Raw genomic sequence first — 21,110 nt, forward strand, 5'->3', positions numbered from 1 at the left:
GTGTGAAATCAGTTTAAATCGTCCACTCATTGCCTTTATGAACGAATGTGAGATGGTTCTTAATGGTTATAGTGTTTAAAACTCTATGATCATCGTATGAGAGAGAAAACTCTCCTTACCTATGAAAAAGACCATAGTGCAAGCGGGCAAAGTGGATGGTTTAGCTTGTGCCTTGTCATTGTATTTCTCCATGGGTATCATTATCAGGCCAGCAAAAGAGTATAGTCTAGGAGAAGTATTGCCTGGCAGAATGCCGTCATGGGCTAAAGTCAATGTTTATTGAGATGACAGATTCGCATACTCAAGGAAGAACACAAAGGTTTGTGGGATCCCTAAAGGTAGAAGACGATGGGAGAAGCCTGTGTGAATACTACCTTAGCATACTTCTGACATTTAAAGGACCAGTGTGTAGGATCAAGTGGCATCTAGTGGTTAGGTTGCAGATTGCAACCAACTGAACACCCCTCCACTCACCCCTCCCTTTCCAAGCGTTTCAGAGAACCTGCGATGGCCTTCAGGTAACATGAAAATGTTAAAGGTCCTCTCTAGGCCCAGAGTTTGGTTTGTCCATTCTGGGCTACTGTAGGACATGGCGGACTCGTGGAAGAGAACCTGCTCTCTATGTAGAATTTAAGGGCTAATTCTAAGGTAGCACAAAAAACACATTGATTCTTTGTTTCAGGTGATTATACACCAATGAAAACATAGTTATGAATATTATATTAGTCAATAGATTCCCCTCAATTCTTTAACAAAGCAGTACTGGCTTTTAACCAACTAATAATTACCAAGAAATGTGAAAGTCCCTAAACATTGTTCATCCTTGAATCCTTGCAAAGTAATGTGTTGACTGCAATGAGAGATGAGAGATGTGAAAGTAGAGATGAAGAGACACAATCACGCCGTTTTTATTCATTTTAATGAGAAATGTTTACCATAATCCTGGAACACTTTTTGCCAGAAAGAATCCAGAGCTTTATAAATAAAGCACTGCTTTGATAGCAACATCAAGAGGGGTGGCACTGGTTATACCAGAGGACACTGGAGGAGGCTGAATGTGAGAAGACGGTCTTGTCATGTCCAGGTTGGGAACAGTACAAGCTGTACTTCAGATGGATGCAACCCAACACTTGATCTGGGATCATCAATCTTATACTGTCCAGCTGTGCTCGGTCACCTTCTCCCCGTCTTGTGAGTGACAGAGCCTTTTCTGTCTCATTAATCCGACACAAACAGTTGCAGGCTGAGATGGAGCAGCGCGGCTAACAGAGCACATACTGTAGATATAGATATGCACATGCAGTGTAAGAGTAATGAGTGGCAGTGGGAGGTGAGGCATGTAGGAACATCAGTGATTTCCCCTGTTGGTCAGGCGGGAGCACAGAGGACCAAGGAGTAGAAAGACAGGGACAGGTGGAGAGGCAGAAGCAGGCGAGGACACACTCAACACAGCTGAAGTCAGGGATATAAATACTGCAGAGAGCAAATATTAAACAAAATAAATCTTGCAAAATGCAATGTTGATGGATTCAACTTTTAAGTGTAGCTTTTACTGTGCTCACAGTTCTTACAAATCGAAACAATAATATGTTAGATCAAATTAATGTGACATTTCCATAATGGAGCATACTGTAGAGCCTGCAACCAATTACTTTATCCTTATTGTACACAGATCTCATATAATAAACTATATACATTTGATCATATAGACGTACCAGAACATTAAACTCATTATATTCAATTCAAAAATAGTAGTTATGGTTATAATTCTGACATAAAAATAAGAGTTTTTAACCCTTACATGACCACAATGTGAGGTTTGAGGTTGAAAACATAATTAATTTTAGTTACCAGATTTTTAATTATTAACAGCTAAAATGGTGAATCAGTTTCAATGTCAAGCAGGTGTTTCTTTTTTCATAAAACAATTTCCATCATTTTGTTTTATGCAATTTGCATTACTTGTTTTAAAAGTGCTCATCACATCGTAAGTACTTCAATGTTTTATTTAATAGTGTAATTCAAAATGTCCTTGTGAATTACAAAGGCATGAATTGATATACCCCAGCTGTTTGCCAATGGCTCCTAAAGCGTCAATGCATGTTGACACTTCACATAGAGTATTGTCCCATGTGGAGTCGAGGCTAGAAGGAACAATAAGTAGACGTAATGCAAGATTGATTCCCGCTCAGTGCCTGTGAGCGTGCATTTGTTGTAATCAAACCGGGTATTATCATTACACCAATTTTGTCGAGCACAGCTTCCTAATCAAATCGCTACCTCAAATACAGCGTTGCTGACAACAAACTCTATTTCTTTTAATCAATAGAATTAGCTTGGTGTTTGTTTCATCCATCCACAGAGGAGAATGGCTTTAATTTGTCCCATTGAAACTCTCATCCCTTCTTGAGTGCTTCTGCAGCAAAGATGAAGCGTGTCCTTTCTAAAGACAGAAAAGCTGCCTCCGAGAGAGCAATGGCATTGTTGCATGAAAGGATTTAGGAGGGATTTTGATCATCTGGAATAGCAATGATCATGTCTATATTTCACGAGCAAGAGACTAGTACTTTATTTAAAATTACTTGCATGGACAGAAAGAATTTATTGTGAAGATTCAAGGGTGAGACGTCTTCTGCGTCCTTCAAGTTTGATCCTCCTCTCAATGGAAAACACAGTCTTACAACCATGAATTGTTAGGAAGCATATAGAGGCTATCCTCCTAAATCCAGCACTTGTGTTACTGTCATACTATATTGATCTGGTTGAAACTAGATAAAGGCACTTCTCCCCACAGATCTGACCATTCAAAGTTCTAATCACACTAGATGCATCCTTTTATTCTACCGGCTGCTCAGCTTTTTATCATTATTTGTCCTGCTACTCTACACATGAAACTGGATCAATGAGAACAGCACGTGCAGCCAAGTTTTCTTGCTGAACTAATTAAAGAAACCGAATGTTAGAGGGACAACGTCTCCAGGTGGTTTCTGTTGCAATTAGTGTGAAGCACACAACCATTTAGCCACAGCTGTGATACTGAGCAAATTATGAAACGTATATACGCTGCCTTCAGCATACTTTCTAATCTGCCAGTCTGCATCTATACTTCTGCGCATGTAAATTCAACCTTCACAGAAGTTACCATGACAATTTTAATTATCCAACACGTTGGTAGATTATTTTTTTTACCACAATTTGTGACAAAGTCTTAGCTGTAGCTCTGCACACTGATAAGAAGCTCTGAAGCCAGGATAACAGATGTAACCATGACTGCAAATTGCTCAGCCGGCACTTGCCTTGGCAGATGTGCCAGCCCAGTTTCAGAAAGGCAAGATCACATTTGAACCGTGCAGCCATAAACAGCAGACAGTGCACGATTATAAGACTTGGCACGTTTGTAGAATATGGAGGATTATATTAAGAGGGATTGGTGTGGGTTATTATCAGACCTCTATGGAGAAGCATGTCAGATGGGACCCGTATGATACTGAGTATGTACTGAAATTGCTGGTTAGAGATTCCTTCATATACATTTTTTTAAATATACATAAATGTAGTATGTTGCTTCAAAAAATGTTACCTGCAGCTATTGCTAATTCAATCATCTTGCGAACATTATCCAAGAATTCAAGGAGAATCTTTGAAAACATGCCTGATGTAAATTTCATTAAGGCATTATCGTCAGAGCCTCATTATAATCCTGTCCAATGTGGCTCCATTTTATTCAATTTCCCTGCAGCTAGTATGCTGATTCAATTAGCTTCCAAATGAAGTTACGGAAGGGATGGTAAATCCATCTGCTTCCCTAATTCAATTGGGTGCTTTTTAGTGTCCCCTCCCTCCAACCACAGCCTTACATGTACAGGTCTGCTTGGAACCTGTGTAGTCACTCTTTTGTTTTCATTATCCAAAGAAGCCATCTTATCCTTCAACTCCTGATCCTCATCTCCCTCTCCCTCTCTCACCTACGTCCCTCTCACTCCCTCTCAGCAAACGTAGGAAGCATTTATCTGTTTTATCTTGGGATGAGTGATTCATGAGTCTGCAGCAGCGCCTGTTGTAATCGTGGGATCTGCAGGAATTGTCAGAAGCGAAGACGCAAGAGTTTAAATCAGTGCAGCAGAGATTGGGTCCAATGTGTTCTGCATGTGTATCTTAGGGTTTCAGAGTGTTTCTAAGCCATCTCTTGACAAGCTGGCTATCCTACGTTTAAATCCTACATCTTTATGTTGTGCACCCAAGAGAGTGTGGACTGCACTAAGAGAGCACTACACGCTGTGCTCTACAGTATTATGATTAATTCACAATAGTCCGAAGTTAAGGTTGTGTAAAAAACTGGACATGGATTTATTTTAGGGTTAGTATCAAATGGCAAAGACCACCTATGTCCATAAATGTTATCTATTTAGCAATTTCATGGTTCCCTTTTTTATTGCGTGTGAAGCACACCTTGTTTTTATGTGCAAAGAGGGAGAGGGAGAGTGTGTGTGTGTGTGTGTGTCTTTGCGCACACGTGTGAGAATTGGATATGAATATTTTATGTGCCATGTGAGAAGCAGGAAAGGGGGGAGAGGAGCGATGAGGAGAAGTAAGTGCTGCAGCCAGAGTCGTAAACGGTTTTATTTTTAACTCACCTGTTTGTTGAGTTTTAAAAATCAACCTTTTCAAATCTGTATCCTCATTGTTAGAACGTGAACACCATATATATTTTTTATCATGAAATCATTTCACATTTTACACTTACTTAATATTCCAACAGAAAGCTCTTTTTTTCCCCCCCTCCAGCACGAATTACAGTTTTGATTTCCAACTAGATTAACCAGGGAGACTACTTTAGATGTTATCCCTGAGTAAGTGTCCATCACATGTGTAGTCACAGTGAGCATGAAACAAAGTGTGAAATCCCCAAAGTCCCTTACAGCTTCAAGGCTACATGTTTACACATATTGATCTGAGTCCCTCACTTCACTCACGCTGACATGGTATTCAACTCACTGCTTCTGTAGATGCATGTTCTCCTTGCTGTAATATCTCCAAATGATCCAGACCACCATGGTTGATTTCCTCCCTGTTCCTCTTGCCATGACCAATTCCCTTCAATTGTTCATGCAACCATTCAGACTTAACATGCTGAACTAAGGCGCCATCTGTTACACGGCCGTGTACTCTGAATAGCTTTTAGAATCTCAGGTATTAATGCGTGTGCTTTAATCTACTAGCATTGGCGGAAGGTTGCCTTTGTTGTGGAGGAAATATAAAAATAAAAACATTGTTTAATGGTCTAAATGTGCACTTTCTATTTTAAAGCACTCATTACAGTGTTAAATTATAAATGGAGAAAAATAATACAAAACAAAGAGCTGTTTGTGTTGCAAGCTGTTACAGGAGAGGGTTACTTTACTTTAATTATACAGACTTCATTTAACTAATTAGAATTTATAATCATACAGTACATAACACAGCCTCCCCAATACTTGTAGTTCTGAGAAATGTTTCAATTAGTCTACCAGTTCCTCAACGGGCTTACACAAGCTGCATTTATTAAGCCCCCCAAAAACATGACAACATTTTACAGGAAGCTCACAGGATAGTCACATATGTCTATAAGTTCTAATATTAACCAAGACTAAGAGTTTACAGCCATGCTCTGTGAGACTGTAGCTACTTCAACACAGCGTTGTTTTGAGCTATGCTGAGTCATCATGCTAGCTTGCTGAAAATGAAAAATGCTAGCATGATGATGTTTACCAGGTATAATGTTTATCATGTTCACCAGCTTAGTTTAGTGTGTTAGAATTCGCTATGTGGCGCTACAACACAGAGTACAGTACAATGCTATTAACATGTATTCTGAGGGAAACATCTGTAACACATTTCTCAGCAAAACCACAAATGTCAACCTCATAGTGGAGAAGTCAGAGAGCCAAAGTAGTTACGATACATCCTCTGGGGACCATGAATGTCTGCACAAAATGTTGTGCCAATCCTTTTATATATATATTGAGATAGTTCACTGGATAAATGAAAATATTACTCTCTGGTAGCTCTAGATAAGAAAACCCTGGGATCTCTAAATTCAGGATTCATTCTGGTCTTTGCAGATTGCCTGGGGTTATCTACATGCAGGTGCCATTTGTTGTGTGTTTAAGCACATTAGACATAGCCTACTGTGAAGATGGAAAAATTGTCAATATTTTTAGACAGAATGAAAAAGAATGGATGCAACATTGCTTCACAAGTGTGCTGGCATGAAGACTATAGTGAAGAGGAAGGGGGAGGGGGAGGATGTTCAATTCATAGCGCTGTCCTTGCCATGTAAAACGGTTGTGCTTACAAATGTGTGTGCTTGCCACCATATTGCAATTCACTGTGAGTGACTGCATGGAGCTTTTCCTGTATTTATACTTGGCTGAAAGATGTGCCTTGACCAGCCAGCCAGCTGACTGTCTTAATGTACTGCCAAAAACAAGTCATATTGCTCTGTAACAACAAAGACGTCTATCCTTGTGTCAGGACGGCTCAATCCACACGGAGATGTTTCTTTTAGCAGAATGCATTTGATTCGCGTTCCACATTTAGCATTTTCAAATGCAAGTTAAATATCAAAAAAAGGGAAAATGTTTAAGTTCATGCTGGAATGTGCTAAGTGCCACACTGACTGGCCTTAGACAACATGATGCCGGCATGAGGGGACTTTCTCACTGTGACACATTACCTTTATTATCCTCAATGCTACAAGGCAACTGAGTCACACTTCAGACTGTCTCCACACCTGTGAGCTCTGCAGGCATGTATACCTTCTGACATGCCACCACTCCATGTGGAAACAGCAGTCACAAAAGGTGTCAGAAAGGAGACTCGTGTGTGTGTGTTTGTGTGTCGTAGAGTTATACTGAAATTTAAAAGAGGACTTCAGGACTTGCATGGTACTGCAGATAACCTAAGGTGACAAATACAGTAAGTTAGTACAACTATCACGCTATCCTGAAATTAACTTATATATATTTCCAAACACGGCATCTACTCGTTCCATATCATTAACTTGTAACCTGAGGCACAAACAAAAACCTATTTGTGTTTTACCATTATAAAGGAATTGTTTTGTCAGGTGGGACACGAGGGTTAATTTGTGGATTTTCAACAGTTTCGTATGTAGGTGTTACCAGACCTGCTCATTGCTGCCTCATGCGATGGGCTGCCTGAAGGTGTAAAGGTGTACTTTCCGAAAATATTTAAATGTGGCCATGAGAAAGCTGTTGACTCTTAAGAAGCTTGTGTTCTCTTTTTATTATTTATTTAGACCTGCTGCTATTTTACAGTCTAGATTTTACACTTTAATAAGTCATTAGGGCCTCTTCGTCCAACAGGCCTATGAAGGGCTACAGGCTGTTTGTTTTCTACAGTTATAAACAAAACAAACGAAATGAATGAATATGATCTTAAGTCTAATTGGTTTGGGCTGATGTTATTGCCGGCTCTAAGTATGTCACACCCTATTTTAGATGTGTTCACTGTCCTGATACTGGGACATCCTTGCACACAAAAAACAGCTATACATGTCACAAAACAACCTTTCAAGCTCTGCCAGACTCAGCCTCCTGGTTCATCTCATAGAATTGACTGAGCCAGCTCAACTCTGTGTGTAATGGAAACTCCGAAAGGTGTCATGACACTAACAGGCTTTTCTTTGCACACAGTAGAGAAGTGCTGCACTCAGTCAGCCATCTGTCTGGAAAGTATCTACCTTCAGCCTCATCCCTCGTTTTTTTTATATTTTAAACTTTTCTGAAGATACTGGGTTGCAGCAGCGCATACTTGTCTTTTTTTTTGGCATGTGGCATGTAATACTATGTTCAGAGAGCAGGTGGAATTTCATGCAACTGTGACTGTCACTTCCCCCTTGGCCAAAAGCACACTGCGATGGTTTCCACCTTTCCACCCCCATGTCAACCAAAGGTAACCTGTGAAAATCACTAGGGTTGTGGTGTCTGGTCTGTTTACTCTACGCCACAGTATGAATGAATCTATAAAGAAAAAATATGTACCACAATATATAAGTTCATTGGTGTATCACAAATGTGTTTTTACATGTAAAGCCTGTACTACTGAATAACCTGTTGTAAATGCAGCTGTCAGAAACATAAGAGTGACTGCATCAAATGTGTCTGCTCTATAATGCACATTGTTGTCTGTAGTATGATTTGTCACACTCTTTGTCCTACATTAGTAGTTTTACATCCTGGTCATCAAGAGTGAGAACTGTTCCACAGAGAACCAAGCATGCTCAAAGCCCTGAGGACCAGGATCGCATGGCCTTGAAAAGAAAAACTCACAAGAGATGGATAAAAAAAAGGTCAACAATTAGTGAAGCAGATGATATCTTGACTTTCAGTGTGGGTCCCATAATGCAACTTAATCTTTGTTAAGACCCTCCCCACCTCCTAGATGTCTGTCAAACACAACACATCCAGTTTTTGATGCAGACTTTCTACATTAAATTTTATGTTGAACAATATTTTAAATTTTAGCCTGATGAAGTTCTAGCAACAAAACTTCGCAAATACATTTTTATTTTTAACTTTTACAGTTTAGTTGCAACTTTTGATCGGCTCGTCCTCTCCTACATACCTCTTCCTATGATATTGCTTTATGTTTAGCAATATCACACAAGCTTTGCATTGTAAAGATTTTAAGCATGTTGTGTTGTTTCAGCGTATGATTAAGAAAATGACCAACTGTAGGTTTAGGTAGAGAGAAGAGCGGTAAAAGCTTTATTTGTGGGCTTGATAGCATTGTCCTCCTCATTCCTCTGTGAGTAGTGTGCACGCAATTCTGATTGTGCACTGTGCCCTTAAAGAAAATACAGAAAGCATGCATCTCACACACTCACACACACACACACACACACACACACACACACACACATACACACACACACACACACACACACACACACACACACACACACACACACACACACACACACGCACACACACACACGCCCCACAGGCTTTGAAGATGAAATGAGTCTTCAACACATACAGTTAAATTAGCACAGCTGGAGGGAGAATGTCAGCAGGATTCTATGTATGCAAGTGCCGTATTCATAAAAAAGAAAACCGGGCCTCGTTCTGCTCCTTCTAAAGCTGCCTCTCACTGCCTTCATCTCCCTATCCTGCAATGGCAAAGCCACTTCAAATAGGAACATGAGAATTACACACCAACTATCATTTTAATGAGCATAAGAGATGAGTGTTTGTCTTGCAGAAGTGCACGAGCGTTTCCCCTTTGCATGCTGCCATCAAATAGAAGTACAAATAAGTAATTGACCCTCTCCCCCCATTTCGATATGCAGATGTATTGTTGGGGGGGGAATTGGAGGCATACATTAGAGCGACATGAATCTTATTGTTAATCTCAGACACAGCAAGCGAAATCCTAAAATTCTCGTGTTTTATTTATTTGAAACATCCACGCCATGAGCGTTCAGAGATTGCTACAAAGACTTCACACTCTCCTAGTTTGTCTGGGTTAACGGCTCATGGAGGAGGGAATGGGTTGAGAGTGTGATGGAAGAAAGAACAGAAGGTGGGGGCTGGAGGAGAGGCCTTGCTTTAACAAGCTTATCTCGCTCCCTAATTCAGTTTGGGCCATCAAAGTGTTGAGAGCCAGTGTCGCTAGGGGCGGTTGTATTTTTTGACCGCTACCTGTGACAGCAATTACAGGTTCCCTTCCAAGCCTGCCTTTGTTATGGTGGCAGACTTGACTGCTTGTGTAGAACAAGATTACCTCAACGTTCTGCAACTGGAGCATAATCAAAGCCTAACAATGCAAGGTGTCGTGCCCCTCTAAATCAACCAAGCTGCCCCTGCCACTGTTTCTTTCTGGACTCCTTTATCCAGCGGGTTGCTGTGACATTATTGTAATTATAATTACATGTTAAAAGGTTTTCACATACATATCTGCCGCAGTCGGTGGCAGAAATGGGCGCTACTTTACTCAAAAACGGAAGTAGGGGCTGCTTACATTCGAAGGAGAAACTACATGAAGTATGCATATGTACTGTGCAGCCTCTGCATAATTGCATACCTTTAGCCACATCTTTGTAACGGTAAACTGTCAATGCCATGTGTCCTACTTTCATCAGCTTAACATCTCACAAATGGAGAACCGGGAGTTGATCCACTTGGATGCCCTTTAGAAAGCCAAGAGTTTGCTGTGTACTTGCTATGGCATGGCTTTGTCTACATGTGTGTCAGGAACCCAAGCCTATGCCTGCTTATGTAGACAGCGGGGGGCCCGCATTTAAAAAAGATCCCTCTAATACCCAGGGGGCAATCCTCAATCTTAAAGAAGCATGGGAAGAAAGAGAAGCTCTGCAGCAGTGTTGAAACCTCATGAGAGATGTAAACTCTGAATGAGCTCATTCACATCACTGCTCAAAAAAAATAAAAATCAGAGCTTGTAACATATTGCAGGCAGTAAACGTGCCGCAAAGTGCTGAGATGCTCAGTGGTGATCTACAATGAGTCCAGACCGGGAGGTAGAATAAAACCGAGCCACAACTCATGCATTCAGTTTGTTTGCTTTTTTTTGTTTAATCTACGCAGTGCCCTATTTAGTTTAGTCAGAGCCGTGTGACACAGTATATGTTGCTCTATGACCAGGCCCATTAGTGTGATGTATGGTTGCCTCAATGTTGTGTATATTCAGCAGAAGAAATAAATCTGCATGCGTATGATTCACTCTCTTGCTCTCTCTTTGTGCTTCTAAATGTTGCCACTATCTTCCCATGTGACAGCAAAATGGCAAGTTGCACACAGTTTCTCATCCTGTGTTGACTGTGAATGGGTGCTTCATAGACGTATGTGATAAGTGAGACAGTTTTAGGGTGACATTTAGGCTGTTAGCAGTTAAGGGTTGTGTGGATGTGTGATCGGCTGTCATCTGATTAGAGAGCGTTAACATTTGTTCATTGTATAATTTTCACGGACGTAGATAAGTCCCAACCGGTCGGCTCTGTCGGAAAGGTTCATGCGCGATTTAAAACGGAAGATGGCGCGTTGAGTCATCACATGAAATTCGATTTTGAAACATTTTGTAAGAAATGTCAATATTAACACGTTTAAGTGTCGAGTACCAATTTAAAGAAAGTGAATCACATGGGAAGTTATGACGAATCAACACCTTTTATTAGTCATATTTTTGAAGTGTTTTTGTCAAGAAAACAACTCTGCACATTTGGCTTGGTGTGATGCGAAGATGTAAAAGTATTTCTGCCATGTCTCCGTTATGTTAAATGACACACACGCTGTTTTTTCCTTATGAAAGCTCAGGGGGAGTGACTTGTTTTATAACACTTCCCTGTATGCCCCATTATAATACGAGCTGTGTGTTTGTGCACTGCACTGTGTTGTTCCTGTTAGTTGGTTATGCCTTCCTCCTAACTTTAGATTGCTCACATACATTATTCATTTGACATAATTAACACGGTGGAAAGAAATCTTACATAGAATTTTTTTTTTGACCTTTTTTCGACATAATTGCAAAGTATTTTCCGTGATGCAGAGTGAGCCACGTAAATGTGAAGCAGCTTATGGACTTGCTGTTTTGGGGTTTAGAGTAATTACGTTTTGAATCTCAACCCAACAGCGTTGTGTACTCTTTAAATAATGAAGCATAATTGAATCCTAAAATGTCAATATTAGTAACAGTTTGTGTGTTTACTCCCTAGCATCCCTGTGTTGTAAATTGTTTGCAACAAATGAGAACCTATTAAAAATTAACCCAAATGGAGCAGTCTGGCTCTCAGAAGCTGCTGCGGCGTGCAATTTCTGTTTTGCTGAGGCGAGGTGGTGGACTTAGCCTTGTTGTTCAATACTCTGTGAATAATTGAAAGTGACTTTTTGCACCCCAATGTCTTTATACGGTAAATCCTCTAGCATTAAAAGAAATAAAAAGATGCTGACTAGATTGTGAAGATATAACACCTCTGACACCTTTTCACTGGCGAAGATTCTTGAGAAATGTATCATTCTAATGTTTTTTCTCTTTGCTTCTTTCCTCTTTCAGGTGGACCTGCTCGGGCCGACCAAGGTCACAGGTATCATCACCCAGGGAGCTAAAGACTTTGGCCATGTCCAGTTTGTTGGCTCATACAAACTGGCGTACAGTAATGATGGAGAGCGGTGGAATATATATCAAGACGAGAAACAGGGGAAGGACAAGGTAAAATAACCACAAATCACACAGTTTCAAGCCACGTCTACCAAACATGTTAACTGACAAAACTGGTATTTAGATAAAACACCCCTTCATAGTCGTGTACACATAGCAAACATACTGAAGAAATACTGTGGAATCCTAAACTGTGAGTACTGAAAGTTGTTCACATCACAAAAGAAAGGGGCATTCTGGGTAGAGATAGTTAACAGAAGAAGAAAAAAAAGCACAGGAAGGACGGAAAGCTGAATCAGACAAAACTGCAAATGTCAAACGTTTTTTATTTTGTATTTAGTGTGAAAATGTCTATTTCAGGATCAGTCCGTTCCACTTCCCTTTAGCATCTTCTTATCTGTGGCTCAAACTGAGCTTGCCTAGTCTGTCCTACTTCCTCCCTCTGGTTTGGGATCAGATAAGACTGTGCTGTCAACCTGGTCTGGCCAGTGCTGTGCAGAAAATCTTGTTTATGGCCCTTCAACAGAGTACATGTCCATTCCAATCGGCCACGACAACAGAGACAGGGCCGCCGCAGCCTCTCTGCTGATATCAGGAGAGCTGCAGGCACAGTGTTACAGCTAAAGCTGAAGCCCCTTGTCTTTCAGATACTGGTGGCAAGAGAGGTAGTGTTTCCTTTTCTCTTTCGCCTTGTTATTGAAAGATAAGCCCAACTTCTTCCGCTTATTCATGTACTGGTGACGTGTTGACTTTGGTAAATCAAGAAACTGAGATCAAATAGAATGCATACATGCATTGCGCATAACGCAGATACTGTATAGGTGCTTTAAATCTCTCACAGTAGTTTTACACTGAGCCCATGATATATCTACAATGTAGTTTATGATCTGTTCTGTTCTGATCTGCAGTTGAATTGAATTCTTTGTCTCTGTCTTGAACGTGATTACAAAGTTTTTAAGATCATACATAGAATGCGTGAAACAAAACCCCAGCCGTTAGAATGTGTCAAATGTGTTCAACGTGATTGAAACATGTAATGTGTAAAAGTTTGCACAGATAATTGAAATCTGGATGCCCTGAGACCCTTATTTCTTGCATAGTATTTGATTCATAATTGAAGATAGATTGATTTAGATTGCGCTAGATTCCATCTTTAACACAAATTGGCACCCATTAAGTAATCTGTTTCAAACATTTAAAAGTTCTAATCTAATGTGAAAGCACGTGCGGATAGTTTTCTAATGATTTGAAATCCTTTAGTCTTTAATTTGCCGTCATACTTGATTACATAGGTCAACCCGAGTCCATGCCCTGCAGTGTGTGCACATAACAGCATCGGCTATGATGTCGAGCTTTCTCATAAAAAAGTGATTCCGAGCAGTTGGTGGAGGTTATGTGGTAACTTCTGATTTCATTTCAAAATGCAATTTTCTGAAAGAAAGAGTTTTTATTTTTTTTGGCTCAGCGTGGGAGACCTAAAGCTGAAATATGACTGCACCTTGCTATTACCCCTCAATAGCCAGATGTCAATGTGTGCCCTTATCCTTGTTGTGGAGCCAGTGCAGCAGCCAATACCCAGAAATATTTTCTCATCTCTGCTGCAGTTCACATTCCGTGCTTGAGGAGTTTATAATTTCAACACCCAAGGACGATCTTCGGATACGAGCCAATGCACGCTCAGCACGATTTTCACTCAAGCAATCTCAATACTGAGCACTGTATGACTTCGTCTGAGATAGCGAAGAGAAGGAGAGAAGAGCACTGGTGATTCCTCGGGAACCTTTTATGTTTATCATCTTTTTAGTATGTCATTTTTTGGAAATAACTTAGTGGGGAGCAGCACTCTCGTCAAGTTACACATGGATTTCAAAATATCTTTAAACTAGATACAAGCCCTTTCTATAACCATCTATCGCCTCCCCTGTGTTGTTATAGCTGTATAAGTCAGAGCAAAACCAGGGATAAGTAGTCAGAGTGTGTGTGCTCTGTATTAGAGGGCAGGCATTTCTAGTAAGGCTTCTGAGAATGTCAATCAGTTTGTCCCTAGACGGAGCCAAGGGGCTGTTCAGATGTATGATTCTTCAAGGTGTTTTCCCCCTTCAGTCAGCTGAAGCAGCCATTAATGCTAGAGGACACATTTGGCTGTTGGACTCCCGAGGCTCCTCCTGCCACACCACAATGCTTGACTTGGCAGGGATATACTGTGTGTGTGTGTGTGTGTGTGTGTGTGTGTGTGTGTGTGTGTGTGTATGGGTGTGTGTGTGTCTGGGTGTCTGGTTCGGGCACAGTGGTAGAGGCTTGTAAGTATTCTTCTCAGCTTCCCCCTCTAGCTCCTGTGTGGCAGAGGCTGCAGGCAGTTAGATCTAGATTGAGAGAGGAGGCTCAGTCAGAATACAGATGTTGTCAAAGCAGGGCACAGTGGCACACACACATATACACACACGCACACAACAGTATCCCTCCACAAAATCCATAGAGCGCCTTGTTTGGCTTTTCTGTGCACATCCCAAATACCTGTGTACTGCACATGTAACTGAGACAAGTAACAACATAGTCCATTGTTTAAACATAATTAAACCAGGATACATTCCATAATTATACACATCAGCTCGGCTGCACACCCACATGCACACACTTTCCTCACCTGGGTCACTACACTGCCAAGTCCTGCGCCGCTGCCCTTTTCCTGTGTGTCAATATTAACACAGTCAGTTGATGGGGGGCAATCAGGCACAAAAATAATTGATTTATGTTTTAATAGTGTTTCAGTCAGGTGACACAGGGTTAATTAGCCAAAAACCCTTCAGTTCCCTCAAGGTCAGAGGGTAACTGACTGTTAGATAGCTGTGAATACAATCAATGTAAGATTAACCACTTATACTCAGATTCTATTTCTCTTCAGTCTTGGACAATGTTGACACATAATTATATTGCATATTGCCGTCCCTCTTAGAAGAAGTAGCTTCTGTTACAGTTGCCTCTTCTAAGCGTGCAGGCTACTCTTGACCTTTCAATCAATCACTTTGGTCCGCTAAGGCAACACGAGGGCAGAGGGCAAAGATATCTAAGCGTCCTGCTCTCTTGACCCGTGCAGCAGGTTTAAATAATGGAGTATGAAGGGCACACAAGGCATGCCTTAGTAATCCATACGTGGAACTATACCAGCCTGGGAAATCGATAGTTGGGAGCAGAGTTGTGGCTCTTAGGCCTCCAGACCCACACAGAGAAATGTGGAACTATACTTGTGTCTCCGGATAAAAACAATTATACTTTGCCAACATAATCCAAGAGTTGAAAATGAAGCACTACAGCGTTGTTACAGTACTTCAGTTCCCAGGAGTTGGCAGCCAGCACAGACACTACCACCTGTCAGCGGCTGGTGGCGTTTCCTCTCTCTGTCCTGATTCTGCTGCTCTCGGGCAGGTTGGACACGGATCAGGCTCAGCAAGTTGGGCTTCAGCAACAGAGGCTGCCTCATTCATGTAAATGAATGTAGTGATTACTGTAGTTACAGTCATTTCAATTTGGTACAGTTAGAACTGATTGCTCACAGATACAATAATGATGAATTTGAGTTAAAAATCACTTGATGGTCACAATATACAAATTCAAACATTAATGCAACATGTTCTACATCCGCCAACCTGCTGCACAACTTACACATTTCAAAAAGTCATTCATCAAGGCGTTGTTTGGCCATTTGCAAATATATAAATAGATGAATAAACACAATTACAAGTTTGTCTTTGTTTGTCCAGAGGTAATGGCTTCCATCCATTCTTTACAGTCGAGTACCTCTGGTTCAGATATCTGTAATTGTCTATGTTCGGTGTAGTGAAACAAGATTTTGTACTTTCTTCCCCTGAATTATTGTATACACTTCAAATAGTTTTCCAATATGTTGTTGTTGAGGAAACATTCACCACCTTGCACGTCCTTTTCCTGTTTTTTTCTTCCTGACATAACAGTAATTGTCCTGTTGCTGTGATTCTTCACATATCCTGTTCCAGACACACAACGGTTTAGGAACTGGAAGATTTTTGGGCTTGGTTTCAAAACTGATGCCCTTCACTCCAGGTTCATATTATTATTATTATTATTATTATTATTATTATTATTATTATTATTATTATTATTATTATTATTATTATTATTATTATTATTATTATTATTATTATTATTATATCTCTATCAACCTTTAGTGCCAGGCCATGAAGCGAGAAGCCCTTCTGCAGATTCGGTTTCCAAACTCTGCTAAAAAAATCTTTAAATCTCGTCCTTGAATTCCGAGTTTGTGATAAATAGTGTGTGAATAATTGGTCAACACAAACTATATTTCTAGCACTTGGTTTCATAAAACCTTCAAAAACATGTGTTGACTGTTTGAAAGTCCAAACCTGCTCCTCTGATTATGTGGAAGATAGTTAGTTGAATCTTTACTCTGAAATGGTTAACCCCTGTCTCCAGCACGTGCTTGGATTTGGCCCACTGATTTTCCATTCCACACAACAGTGAGTCCCATTACATCCCAATTACACTGGAAGAATCATGTGTGTTTAATTGAAATGATCATATCCTTCAATGAAGCAGACCCTGTAGATACATTTCTTTCGCTTCTAATAATCAACAATAGAGCCTACGTCCCAGTATGACAAAGAGCTTATTTATATCTGATGGCTAACCCTTGAACTGTTCTTTCAAGGCGTATCTCAAGGCCCTTAAATGTCATTGAATTGGTATAAAAGTGTTGCAGACACTAAACTCTCTTAACGACTTAAATGTTTGGTTTAAGTTGGACACAACTGTTTTTTTAGCATGTATGCTAGTGGCTACACAAAGTAGGTGTGTTGATCCAGAATGCACATTAGTCTGTAGCACAATATGTAACGAGTTATACAGAGCCCACGCTGGAGGAACACGGCATTCTTTTCATGGCAACATTCCTGCCAACCACCGAAGCCTTTTATTTAATGCCAAGGTGGAAAAACTCTAAATGTTCAACAAAATTGAAGGAAAACAAGACCAACAAGCACACGGTGCAGGGTAATAACACTACTCGGTAAGCAGGAGAAACAAAGGTAGATATCTGTCATTAATTGTGGAGGTTGGAACTTCCAGCTGTGCCGCTCTAGCGACGCACAATTCTTCCGCTGTGGGGGGGAAACTGTTGATGTGTTCAAATGTGTGCAGCATGAAAGAAAAGAACCAAGAATAGGACTGCATTTAGAGAATGTACTGTTATTGGCAGTGTGTGGAGTGAAGCTCTGATTGGCTGCACTTCATTCAGTACCTGTTCAGGCATAAGGCCTTGAAGGTAACAGTCTGTAAGAAATGCGGCAGGAATGTTCTGTACCTGCCTCTCAGGAAAAAGACATTACAATTGGTTTCTCTGGTTTTTTTCCACCACATGTTGACTTGTAAAGCATTTGATTACCACGTTTCAAGTCTTAAAGAAAAAACATTTTTCTGCACCATTAAAATTCAGTTTTTCAGCAGAAAACGTGAGTATAGTTTCTGGTTGCTAACATAACAATTCATCCATGCTCTCCTGCCTTTTATAGGTATTCCAAGGGAACTTTGACAACGACACACACCGAAAGAACGTGATAGATCCACCCATCTACGCTCGGCTCATCCGGATCCTCCCCTGGTCATGGTACGGCAGGATCACTTTGCGTGCAGAAGTACTCGGATGCACAGAGGAAGAGTAAAGTCCTGTCTTCCATCTTTCTTGCCATTGTCCCCTTGTCCCTTGGCATACTGGAGTATCTCACACAGTATTTCAAAAATAAACTGTGCAACCTGTAAAAAGAAATCAATTTCCAATGGATTTTTCAAGAATACGTGTTTGGTTGTGGTAGGTTGCTGTTTGTTCTTTTTGTACAATGATTTAAAACCTGCCCTTGATCCACTTTTTTGTCTTTTACTTTCCTCTTTAAAAGCGTGATCTTTGTCTTTTTATTCTTCTCAAGATTTACCATCCTGTTTGGAATGACCTTCTGTAATATATATGGGAGTGGTTGGGGTGGGGTGGCGTTGGAGTCGGAGAGGGGTTTTCTCTGTGGTTTTATCTCGTCGCCATGGAAGCTATTAGTACAGTGTCACTTTTTAACAAAGACGTGAAATCTGTCTGCCGTGCTTCATTGGACATAATTAACCAACTTCTTACCATAACTAAACGCTCTAAAATTCCTTGTAGAGATCACACGTTACCACATGATCAAATGTATTTTTACTTTGATTACAACACTTTCTTCGTGCCATGCTTTTACCCTAAAGAACACTGGCATTACTACATGAATCGAAACACTATTAATGCTCTTGTATTATATGTAAAAGACTAAGAATTGCATGGTGCGTGAATTATAAATGTATATTATGACAAATCATTTAAAACCTCCAGCCCTGAGAGCAATGGCTTTGATTTAGGGACCTATTTTTATGTGCATTTTTAAATAGTTCTGAAACATTACAACACACTGCAAAAGCTTACTGAAGATACCTGATGTGCGAGACAATAAAAAGGCACTGCAGTTGAATATGGTACTGCAGCATTAACAATGAGGCTGTCTGCAGTTGAATTGTCTTAATGCTCCCATAAGGAGTTCCATTTTTTTATTTGCATTTGATTATTGCTCGATTTTTCTAAGATATTTGGAATTACTGTTCGTGCTTGTTCTTTTTTTGTATTTATTTAGATTTATTTGTCTCAGCTGTCAGATGCATAATATCTGTGTTTAATGTCTTTGTGTTGTCTTGGAGATCTAAGTTGTATCAATTACAAAGCTCAGGATAGATGTCATTCATAATATTAACGCACTCATTTTTGGCCACCTATTTAAATATTTCTCTGTATTATTATTTAAAGAAAATGTCAACTGAGTGAGAGCAATTATTTAAATCATGTCCACATATGCATAATTCAAATATTAAAAGCCTATTAACCTTTTATTTTCCCTAATCCCTTTGATTTAATAAATACTAATTGTTAATTAAATTCTTCCCTTTTGTTTCTTAAAAGAGAGCAAATGTTCAAGATTAATAATATATTAATATATGTCATTATCTCAAACTTACAATAAACAGTACAGAGCTCTAAACTAAATATGAAATTAATTATCCTTGGATGAGAGATAATACAGCAACGAAATGTAATTAATTAATTGTAGAGCTTGTGGGTATTTCCACATGACATGATAGCTGCTCTCTGCATGTTCAAATGGTTTCAGGGAGCTGGAAATATTTAGACACGTTAAGGTTTACAGGGGATAAAGATGCAGTTATGCCAATCTCATCAAAAATATATTTCTTTTTTATGCAGTTTTCACTGTATGGATTCTGCTGTTGGCTGCGCCCTGCAGTAAATGAACAGTAATGGTTGGCTGGTTGAATTAATGCAAGTAAAGAAGTACCTGAGGTATCGCAGCTGCCCCATTCTACACGGCTTAAAAATAGACCTGGATTACTCTAGTGGTTCCTACTCTTGACTAGTTTTCCCAAAGCTCTCGAGTGCTAGAATAAGAGCTGAAGGGAGCTGCTTTTATGCTCTGTGTTTCAATTACCAGCTTTCATACATTTAACCATCCAATAATGTCATATTGTAGGAACACCATGTATTTGTTCTGAGACTGCAGCCCAGCCTGGAAGAGACAGTACAAAAAAAACCTATTTAATTTGATGCAACCAACCTCCAAGTTATTTTTGGTTGAGTGGCATTGTTATTTTTCATCACTTTATATTCAATGAATGAAATGACATTCAAATCGGGAACTTTTTTGGACTTAATTATAAAAGCACAGCAAGAGAAAAACACCAAGAAATTGTGTCAATGTCCAAATATTTCGTCGCTTACTTTATATTGTTGTGTCCCACGGCATTTTCAGCTGTCATGCCATCAACATGGATGTCGTTGTAGTTGACAAGTAACCGTAAAAACAAAACAAAAAGCATATTTAATTGTTATCTGGATGATTGGAACAGAAGCATAGCCAATTGTATTCTGGTTTGGCAAATAACACAGGATATCTTGGAAAAGATTACTTGTGTTGCCAAACTTGATCTGTACAATGTAAGTTACACTTAAAGACTTTGCTGTAGATTGCCAATTTGTGAAAAATGTTATTGGTGTGAATCAGTGACTGTCATTCCGTAGATTCATGGACAAAGGGTAAGCACAAACAGATAATTTGTGCACTCTTGTTTATTGCCAAATAACTAGATCTTGGCCGGCATCTGCTCTGATTGATCTTTGTAGTCAGCTTCCTGTCAGCAGGCCTGCTGCAAAGCTTTGAGGAAGTTTGCATGATGTATGAGTTTGAACAGTACAGTATAACTAAGATGTCCACAGGCGCATTATGTTCTTGCATATCATAAAGATCTAATAGCCTTTACTTTGTACTTGCCATCGATTGTCGTGTGCATTGTAAAACTTCATCTCACAGGTTCAGAAGGGGAGCGGAGTTTAAAACTCATCCTGTTATTGTATTTCTGTGTCCGCTGTTCACATTATATTTCCTACCTCCTCAGTCGAGAGTGTCAATCACCATCTGGAAGACAATACCTGTTATAACGCTGGTTTAGGTTCAAGCCTGCAAGAGGAGAGTGAGAAACTGTGTACAGTTAAAAAAAATATGTTGCTTCAAACAAAAGCTCTTTCAGTTTGACAAATAAAAACATATCTGTGACAAATGACGTGGTCGCTTTGTTTTTCTTTAAATGTCTGATCACTTATTCGGTTCATTTCCTGAATTGTATAACAGAGAAGTGTTTTAATCTAAGTCTCCACCTACAGTACACGGAGGCTGAGGACATTCTTACAGCCCAGATGAAGGAAAGTATCAATGTTAAGATTTGTTTTTAAAGTCTTTTGACGTCCTTTTACTGCTGTTAAAGCTTCAGTTACAGTTGCTGCTCTTATCAATGTGTCGTGCACT

The 21,110-nt window shown here is 39.9% G+C and overlaps 1 protein-coding gene across 2 annotated transcripts in view; it reads left to right on the forward strand.

The window, feature by feature from the left end:
• edil3a (EGF-like repeats and discoidin I-like domains 3a) overlaps positions 1-20,865 on the forward strand; it is a 96,420-nt gene extending 75,555 nt beyond the window's left edge. For both annotated transcript variants that reach the window (XM_029440018.1, XM_029440019.1), the window contains exons 9-10: positions 12,073-12,228; positions 17,739-20,865. In XM_029440018.1, coding sequence (XP_029295878.1) covers positions 12,073-12,228; positions 17,739-17,888 — 306 coding nt within the window. In that variant the 3' untranslated portion in view covers positions 17,889-20,865. The remainder of the gene's footprint in view (positions 1-12,072; positions 12,229-17,738) is intronic.
• The last annotated feature ends 245 nt before the right edge of the window (positions 20,866-21,110 follow it).

The sequence above is a fragment of the Cottoperca gobio genome, chromosome 9 (genome assembly GCF_900634415.1).
Source record: "Cottoperca gobio chromosome 9, fCotGob3.1, whole genome shotgun sequence".
Classification (NCBI taxonomy): domain Eukaryota; kingdom Metazoa; phylum Chordata; class Actinopteri; order Perciformes; family Bovichtidae; genus Cottoperca; species Cottoperca gobio.